Below are 9,710 nucleotides of genomic sequence, written 5' to 3'. Positions count from 1 at the left end.
CCTCCATCCCTCTATCTTATTTCTTTATAGCGTACAACCAACTGTACTGTGTGTAATGGACATTCCTCCAAAGCCGTCAACCGTGACCGGGGCAAAGCCAACTGACCTACAGACGACACACACACACACACACACACCACACACACACACACACACACACAGCGGATAGCAGTGATAAGCATGCATGCATTCCCTCACATTCACATTTATACACATCGAACAGCAGTGTGTGTGTGTGTGTGTGTGTGTGTGTCCCAGCTTCCTGCAAGTCATCATGGGTAAAGGCAGGTAGGACTTGGGAGGTCCAGGGACGCTGTAACAAGTGTTGTGATTGGTTATTCGTGAGAAATGGTTGAACTTGAGAGCAGCTAATGCTTTGATTTGAATTTTGATTGACTGGCATGACGGTGAGCCTGAAGAGCTATGCCATGATGAAACTAACCGTGTGTGTGTGTGGTTGTGTGTTTCAGGCCTGACAGCTGCAGCCATGGCCGAGCTCCAGAAGCTTCAGAAGATGAAGATGATGATGAGCCTCCAGAACGGTAATGAGTCAGACAACGAGGACTTACACTCCAATACAGGTAAGACAAACACACACACAAACAAACACACACTTACATTAGCATCCAAAGTTATTGGGTATATTTCAAGTCTAGTTAGTCAACTGTTTCTGGAAAGTTCCTGTGAATATCGGTGCTAAATCGGTGGCAAATTTGAGTTTTTAAGCCCAGTTTCTTTTATTATGCAGCATAATGAACACTAGCCTGTTTATTTTGCAGATGTTAACATCATTTAGCAGCTTATGATATAGAAAGAGGGAGCTCATTGCTTTAGAATTCTTTTGCTTTTCTGCAATTCCATGGAGCGATTATTGTATTTTAAACCAGGCTAAACTGGCAAGCTGGAGACCTAAATGAATAAGCCTGACCACTTAACCGTTTACAGTAAAGTGACAAACATGAAGCAAAAAATTAACAACCAGCGACGGACTCGGCCATTTGCAGACAGCTACAAACAGAAACTGCTAAAAGCTAATTCAGCATACTTTAAAAGGTTATGTTTGCCCAAGTCTAAACAAATAATTAACTGTATCCATGGCACCATTAATGCACACCCCCACTGCTACACTCTCTGTCGCACACACACATACTCCCTTTTGTAAGGTCTAAGATCCATGGCTCCGTGCACTACAGAAAAAAAGGGCTTGTGATGTAGCGCACAGCCAAGTACTGTAATTAAATCCATGGCACATTAAACTTGTAATCTCTAAATAATAAGTGCGATGAAATCAATTAATATCAACTCTTTAGCTTTTTAAAATACTAAGGCACACACACACACACACACACACACACACACACATGTATACACACACACACACACACACACACACACACACTTTTCCATCTATAAATGAATAATTATTAATCCCAGCAGCTTTGAAAGCAATAAACTGTTTAGTTAATCAACAAAAAAAGGAAAGAGCAAAGTAAAATGCAATGTAAGTGTAAAAATATTACGATATGTGTGAAAATGAGCCAGTCTTCAACAATGACCTGAAAAGACTTTAGTTCTTGCTAATCATTCAGCCTGCTCGCCTCACTTTTTCAAAAACTGAAGTGTAAACCGACACGGATCAGTAAATGTAAGAGTGGACTGTCAGAGCACAGATGTTGTGTGGAAGTCTCCAGGGACACAAGTACATGGTCATAAGAGGTGTTTAAAGACTCCAGGAGCCAGTTTTAATGAAAGTTGGTCACAGATGGTGTTATTTTATATAAATTAGTTATTTTGCGTTTATTTCTGAGTATGTTCAGTCACTTGAAATTCATAGGTGCTCACAAGCCAGACAAGAACTGTATAGGTACAACATAAAATATACAACGTAATGTGAAGATAAAGAGCTGAATTCATGAAACTTAAGGGTTGAAAATAAAGTAAAAAGGTTTCTAATTAATGCTAACAGTGCTTGATAAAGTTATTTTCAAAGGAATTCGTTTTTCTTTTAAAGAAATCTGTTAAAAAAAACCTGCTTATTGTATTATATACAGGAAAAGGAAAGTATACCCTCTTTCTAAGGTTGTATTAAAAATTATAAAACCCAAGCTGAAGACCAACATGACATATTACACTGTGTCAAAATTATTTCATAGAAACGAAGCCATTCTGTTGTAGATTTGCTGCTGTGCTTGGGATCATTGTCCCGCTGCAGTTTAAACCTAAGTTAAACCAAACTTTAGCCATCAGACTGACCCATAAGGGCCTTACGTTACGTTTGACCCCAGAGTCAATGAGTTCATGTCAACTCAGTGACTGCAAAGAGCCTGGGTCCTGTGGCTGCAAAACAAGCGCAAATCATCACCTCTCTAACTACCATGCTTTACAGTTGGTGTGAAGTCTTTGTGGCAAATATGTTGCTGTGCATTATTGTTAAAGAACTCCACTTTGGTCTCCACCGTCTAACCAACTTAGAAGTCTTGAAGTTTGTTCATATGAAACCAAAGCCACACTGTCATTTTGTTTTTAGAGATTAAAATTGTTTGGAAATGTCCTTTAACCCTTCCCAGATGGTTGGACAGCAAATTTGCTTCTCTAAGATCATTACTGATATTGTTCCTTCTTGACTTTGTGTTAACACACACCTGAATGCTTCTGACCAGCAGTTTGCCAAAACTTCAGCTTTCATAGAAGTGCTCTATACTGACGATCAGTCAATCCAGAGGGTGAGTAGCAGCCGTGTGTTGCCAGGTTCTGTTCTTAATTGGGTAAGCCTTGGTAAATATGCCCAACCTTACTGTGGAGTGGTGGTATTTATTTAAAAAAAAGACAAATCAATTGCACATCTAAAACAACATAAATTAATGAAGAAACGTTACAGATATAACAATGATTTAAAAACACAAACAATAATAATAACAGTCAAGTTGTGCTTTGGTAGTGTAGTCTGTAACTCTCGTCTTATTTGAATTTCAGTACACCACAAACAAAATTTGGGATCAGGGGAAATCACTAAATTGCAAATCTTTGAGATTTCTGCCTTTTTGTTAATGTAAAACCTCCATTTACTTTCATTTTGAGGTCCCTGAAGATCGATTAACACCATTTAAAGTTTCTTGTCTGCCTGGTAAAGCAAAAAAAGACAGAAGACAGGAAGGAAATAAAAGACAGACAAAAGAAAAATAATACTTCAGACAAAAGTAATGAAACTAAACCTGAGTGCCTGAATTCCATGGAAATTTGCTCATCTCTTATGTAAGTTCTGGTCAGATTACAGCCTGACAATAGCTGAAACATTAAACAAATGTATTAATCAGTCCTTTTTTTTAAAATTTATAAGTATTATGTTTTAGTCCTTTTTCATAGGTAACTTAGGCACACACGTGTTTTCCGGCTCAGTCAATCTCTGCTGTGTTTGCTTCTCTGAATTATTAAAAAGACAGAAAACAAAAAGCAAAAGGAAAAGAAAGGAGAGAGCGTGGGGTCCTTCCTTCTGTTTCCACCCAGACTCTCTTGTTTCTATTTTTCTTTCTCTTCCTTTTCTTCAGCTGACCTGGCAAATGGGCCGATAGAGTTACTCTATTCTCTCATTTTCTTCTGTCGTTTTTTATTTATTCCTTCCTGCTCGTCTCTGTGTTCTTCTCCTTCTTTTATTTCATTCAGAGTGATGTTTTTCGTCTTTGTTTTGTTTCATGAGTGCGTGGAAAGCCTTCTTTTCATTGTCCGACCTTGTTTTCTTTGTAAGGGACACTCACACCGGCCTGGGAAACTGTGGCGGACAATAGCGCAGAGGAACGAAATGAAAAAGAAAATAAAGCGAGAGGAAAAATGGACTCACGAGGAAAGAAAGGGATATTTAGGGCGAGAGGAAAAGGGGAGAAAAAGAAGAGATATTTTGCTGTTTTGATGGGTGAAAGTCGATCGCTCGGGCTTGTCCAGATCATGGTGACAGTCACGTTTTTTTAAATTTATTTATTTGTATTTCCTCTCATTAAAAATGAGAAAAACACAGATTGGAATGATGGAAAAATGAGAAGGACCAATTTATGTGTGAATGGAAACTATATCTTCTTTTTTTTTCAATGGAAGAACGAGGAAGAGGAAGTTTAGGAAACAATGGCAGACATGGGAGGAGAGGAAGTGCAATAGAAAGGACAGAAGAAACAAGAACTTGAAATAACGTGTTCGTGAGGAGTTGCGCAATTCATATATTTGTATTAATCGCAGGTTTATTCATAAATACAACGCAACTTTTTATATTTTTTTAAGCCTACTGTCGACACCAGCAGGCAGAAGGATAAGAAAATAATTACAGAAGCGTTTTGCACATGAGGACAAATGCATTAAAACAGAGAGTGCTGGATGGTAGGATGAACCTGTTTACGACCCTGAGCCACATTCTTTATAAGCTCGGGGTCTTGATATCTCCGTGCTTGCCATTCCTGTCCACTCAAAGACATTACATGTAATATAGCAAGTAAACATAAAATATAGAAAATATAAAAATTGTGATTCTCCTTATTTTTACTCATAAGGTTAATTTTTAGATGTTGCCTTCAGCTTCGAAATCAAAAATCCTCCCTTGGACAAGATATAAAAATGGCAGATAATTATTGGTGCGAGTTGTTTGAAAGACCATCAACCAGCAAGCAGAACCTAACTGTGAGTACCTCAGAGGGACAAAGTTAGAGACGCAAGGCTTGGATGGTTTGAAAAGGAGGGATAGTTGATATATTGGACAAAGGATGTTGAAGAGGAAGAGCTCAAACGAGTTACATGGATGTAGCGAAGGAGGACATGCAGAGGAGGATGCTAGAAGTGGGGTGATATGGAGGAAGGTGATCCACTGTGGTGACCTCTGAAGGGAGAAACCAAAGGAAGTGGAAGACAGTTCTTGGCGTTAAAAGCATGTCACACGTGTACAACAATTAAAGAACAAATGCTATAAGTGTACACAAATGGTGTAAACTGTCCATGGTTCAAGAGACCACCCCTCTGATTGCTCACCTGAATCTTCTTTTTCTGCCGCCTTCTTGAGGAGAGAGGACAGTTGACATGCTGCTGCAGAGTTAAACCTTTGCATCGTCGGCCCGCAGTTATTTCTGTATCATTAACCAACATGAAACCTGACATTTAAATCATAGCGCAACACTTTTTGTGCCATTCTGTGAGTCACATCAGCACATTTAAAGTCCTCTTTTTTAAATGTCATTTCACATCACGCCATTTGTTTGTCCACACCGATGTTTTGTGTGACGGTGTGATTTGGTGTGTAGATGCAGATGTTCCACAGTGTCACACTGGAAATAAAACACTGTAGGTGGAGGTGAGAAAGAAGATGGAGTTAATAAAACCTATGAGGAGGTAAAAACTGCAAATACTTCATAGCAACATGATGATTTCATATAGAGCAACTTTGTGGCAGCAGCTTTGGTTATAAAGTGCTTGTAACATGACATATGTCTCCATGGCAGCTTCTAACCATTGAACAGTGAGAACATGTGAGACGCTGGGCCAAAGCATGTCAGCAAAATTACTCACGTGTCAGGTTTTTGTGTCGAGTTAGAAAAGCAAACAAGTGTTTTTTCTGTATAGAAACGTGGATAAATACTAAATAACAAATCAATGAATATGTTGAATCCTGGATATGGATTTGTAAGCAATGAAATTTGAAGTAAGGGGGTAGGAACAGGAAAACTGTAAACTTCATCCTACTCCTTTTCGAGCACACACATTCTGTAGACATCGATATATACATGATGATTTTTAAGTTTTGTTTTTTTCTCTTGTTATTTCAATTATATTTGCATGTTCGAAATAAATCGTATCTATCTAATATAAATGAATGAAATCAAAATGAATTTTTGAACAAGAGCAGTGTTATTTCAGTGAGGATTACTCAAATTAAAAGGGCCATAAACTCAAGAGTGAGAGATGAACACATGGGTAATTACTATTAAACCACATTGAGATGATATTTTCTTGGTATTCACAAAGGAAGGTAACGCCATATCTCATTATTTTTCAAATCTGCCTCTAATTGCTTTATTAATGGAGAAAGAGCTACATTACTCGAACTCCTGCTGATTATTATAGAGCTGCTGTGATAGGAGACAAAATCACTAATTAGATTATGTTTGCAAACGTTCACTGTAGTGAAGGAAGCAGTTAATGTATAAACAGTACATTTGCATAATGACTGAAACTACTTACACTGACGGTGAAAGTTTAACCTTTTAAAGCACAACTTTTCCTTTGAAGGTGACTAGTGCCTGCAGACCAGCACAGTCTCTGGGCCTGTGTGACTGATGCCTAAATAAGCTGTAGGAGAAGAGAAGTTTTGTAGCAAACTTAATTTGACACCATAGTTAGTGGCATGTAAACCTAAAACAGGTTCGATCCATCCTGTCTTCTGCTTACACTTATTAGGGTTGTGGGTGGGCTGGAGCCTATCCCAGTTACCATAGGTTGATGTTTTAAAAAGTGAATAGGTGGAGCGATGACTTTAACCAAAACATATTTCTTCCTGTTCATGCTGGTTGTCCTTTTGTAGTTTAGCATCAGAGGAAATGATAGGGGTCATGCAGTCCTTATTGTGTGTGTCAACTATATCTGAAGCTAATGAGGGTTTAGGAATCTGAATTCATCTATCCAAGTGGATATCCTCTGGAGTGGAGTGGATAGAGGGCAAGTAACAAAAACAGCAAATTCTTTTTCCTAAAAAGACCATAAGGTCAGAAGATAAAGTCTCACAACCCTCTTATTAGCTTTAAATAACTTGCTTCGGGTTTAGTCCCCACTCCCTCACACTAAAAGCCTGTTAAGACTGGATTTTATTTTACCCTAATGTTATGAACAAGAGGAATGATTACTGACCCCAAAATAAAGGAAACAAGAGCCACAACTTTGCAGCAGCTAAACTGAAATCCAGGTGTCAGAGCTGCAAGCTGTAGCCTCAGAGCAAAGGTGTAAGTTTCTAAGAAAGTTGGAGAGAAAAAGGAGGAAGAGACACACAGAAGACTCACACGGAAATGCAAAGAAGGCCCAAAAAAGTGAAAGACAGAGAAACATGGAGGAGAGGCAAAGAGAAAAAAAGAGGCTGGGAGGTAGAGGACAAGGCCAAGGAAAAAATGAGAAGAGAGAGAGAGAACATCTGCCCATCTGTTTATACTTCTTTTCTTCCCCGGTGTAAATGGCAGAGGGGATGAGGCCCAGCTGTCATCCACACACACACACTCTCACACAGACACACACTCACAGAGCGCAGGGAATTCAGTAGGCAATAATAGAGAGAGACGGTTGCTAATTCAAACTAATGGAGGGAGATGAAGATGGATGAGAGAGGGAACAGGGGAGCAGAGAGAGAGCTGTGCAGAGCGAGAGAGGCAGCACTATACAGAGAGAGAGAGAGGGAATGAAGGTGTGAAGTGAGAAAGTGATTAAATTCATTTTGGATCCAAACAACGGAAAAAAGTTGTGGTGATCATCATTTTATCACAATAATAATGCTTCAGTCAGTCATTTACACGCGCGTGATTGTTTACAAGCTAAATGTATTTCATTTATCATTTTTAATTATAAGAAACAGGATTTTGGACACTTTCTTTATTCACTTTTAATTTCACAGACAACCAAATGTTTCCTGCTGTTTGAAGAAGCTTTGAAAATGTACCAGGATTTTTAGATCAATTCTATCGATCGATATATCCATCAGTAGTGGTCTGAGTTGCTCCACAGAGACCTCGGCCTTTCTGAGAAAACATGTAAAATTAAATTTGGCTTTTTTTTTTAACCTGATTTATGTGCACTTCGTTCTTTTCATATTTCCACTGTGAGAGTGTCTTTTACATTTTGACATCATAGTCACGCTAATCTCTCTCCTTTGCTCTGGGTTTTTGCCATGTGCTTAACTCCTGTGCTCCCCGCATACAGAGCAGAGCTACATTATGCTTCAGTCACTTGCTTTAAAACAGAAATTCAGAAACTCATCAAGAAATAGTGACGTAGTTGCTGCAGGATGGTAGTTTAACTGCAAAATTATACAGGTGCTCTGCATTATTCCTTTTATATAGGAATACAATCAGGATGCAACCAGTCAGCGTCAAGATGAGTCGAGTCCTGTGCTGTAAAGAAACGTGTCAGAGACGAGCTGCAGTCAGACTCGCTCAAGTTGATTGCAACTTGTTGGCAATCTGTCTAAGAGTGATTACAAGTAGAGTTGGACCACCAGTCGTTTCTGATCTAAAGTGGTGGACCAGTTGGTCACTGCAACTACTTGCAATCAGTCAACAAAAGCAAAACAAATCACTGGGCAACCAAACATTTTTCCTGGTTCCTGTCATATTTTTACTATAGTGAGCCATTAAGTGCAGGGTACCACTAGCTGGTTGAGCTGGTGATCTATATATTGAAAGAGTACTTGCTGCACAGGCTTTAGATAAAACAACCATACTACCTATTTAATTCAAGGCCTTGATAAACATTTCCTTGAGAGTTCAGGGTCTCAGTAGCTAATTTTAAGTCTAACTAAACAGGAAGTGATGTTCAGTTTGTACATTATTGTCCACCTTAGGGTAAAAAAGGCTGATAAAGCAGGGAATGCTTTACAATAGGCAGGTTATTGAGATCTACAGCCTACTTGCTGGTTTCACAACAGTAAGATGGCAACAACAAAAATGCTCAACTCAAGATTTGTAATGCCTTGCTAGCCACTGGGTGGCTTGATAGTAGCTACATCTTTTATTTACAGTCTATGCTGAACACAGTTTTGTAACAGGTGTCGTTATGAAATGTCAGCTTTTCTGTTTAAAGGTTTAAAGGCTGTGGTTACAATTTTGGAGGGCTCTAAAATAGTGGTTCCCTGTCCGACGCTGTTGTAAGACTGTAACAGAAATTAACTTTTAGCCACAGTACTTTATAGGGTCCTTCGTTCCCCAGAAATGTACCCAGAGATGGATGAACCGATGAACTGTTGTTTAAAAACGAGGGAAAAAAGACACACAAACATGTATTTGTTTGTTATTTTTGGACCATTTGGAATAAAAATATCTCCATCTCTACCCAGGAGGAAGTGAGTGTTCCTGGGATAAGGAGCGTCTGACCAGCCCCCCTGCTGGTGCCCACAGCGGAGGGTCGGGAGGAGGAGGAGGAGGTGGTGGTGGTGGAGGAGCACCACCAGTGGGAGGAGGAGGAGTAGCTGGTACTGGTGGTGCAGCGGGAGGTGCCGGGAGGGGGCCCACCTTAGGAGCTGTCAATCAGCAACAGCAGCTCCAGCAGCAACAGCTACTGGCAAACAGTGAGTGCACACATCCACGCCACGAGAGACAAACCACATGGAAAAAAGGACAACACACACACACACACACACACACACACTGAAGGTGTGTGAGTTTGTGTGTTTAAAGGGTGGCAATATTTGTTAATGTACGCCATTTAATCTGTTCCCATCTCCTGTATTAACACTCTGCCGGGATTAATCAGCACACACTCTACTAAATGACTCAATTCATCAACACCACACACACACACACACACACACACATAAACAGGGACACACTCATATTCCTTTTCTAACTGCAGAAGTAATATATTTACACACAAACAAACACATACACAAAAAGAACAGCGGCGGCAACAAACACTCACATTGATTATTCTATCACTTCAATCGTCACGACAACAGCAATCAGTGTTATTGTTTCATTGGAATGAAA

The 9,710-nt window shown here is 39.5% G+C and overlaps 1 protein-coding gene across 2 annotated transcripts in view; it reads left to right on the top strand.

Annotated features, from left to right (window-relative positions):
- LOC102304243 (dachshund homolog 2) overlaps nt 1–9,710 on the top strand; it is a 51,603-nt gene that overhangs the window by 17,078 nt on the left and 24,815 nt on the right. For both annotated transcript variants that reach the window (XM_014341255.2, XM_042213699.1), the window contains exons 2-3: nt 471–581; nt 9,062–9,292. In XM_014341255.2, coding sequence (XP_014196741.2) covers nt 471–581; nt 9,062–9,292 — 342 coding nt within the window. The remainder of the gene's footprint in view (nt 1–470; nt 582–9,061; nt 9,293–9,710) is intronic.

This window comes from Haplochromis burtoni, unplaced genomic scaffold (assembly GCF_018398535.1).
Source record: "Haplochromis burtoni strain Fernald_Lab_line unplaced genomic scaffold, NCSU_Asbu1 Contig_470, whole genome shotgun sequence".
Taxonomy (NCBI): domain Eukaryota; kingdom Metazoa; phylum Chordata; class Actinopteri; order Cichliformes; family Cichlidae; genus Haplochromis; species Haplochromis burtoni.
The sequence above is the reverse complement of the archived record's forward strand: the minus strand, read 5'-3'. Positions and strand labels throughout refer to the sequence as shown.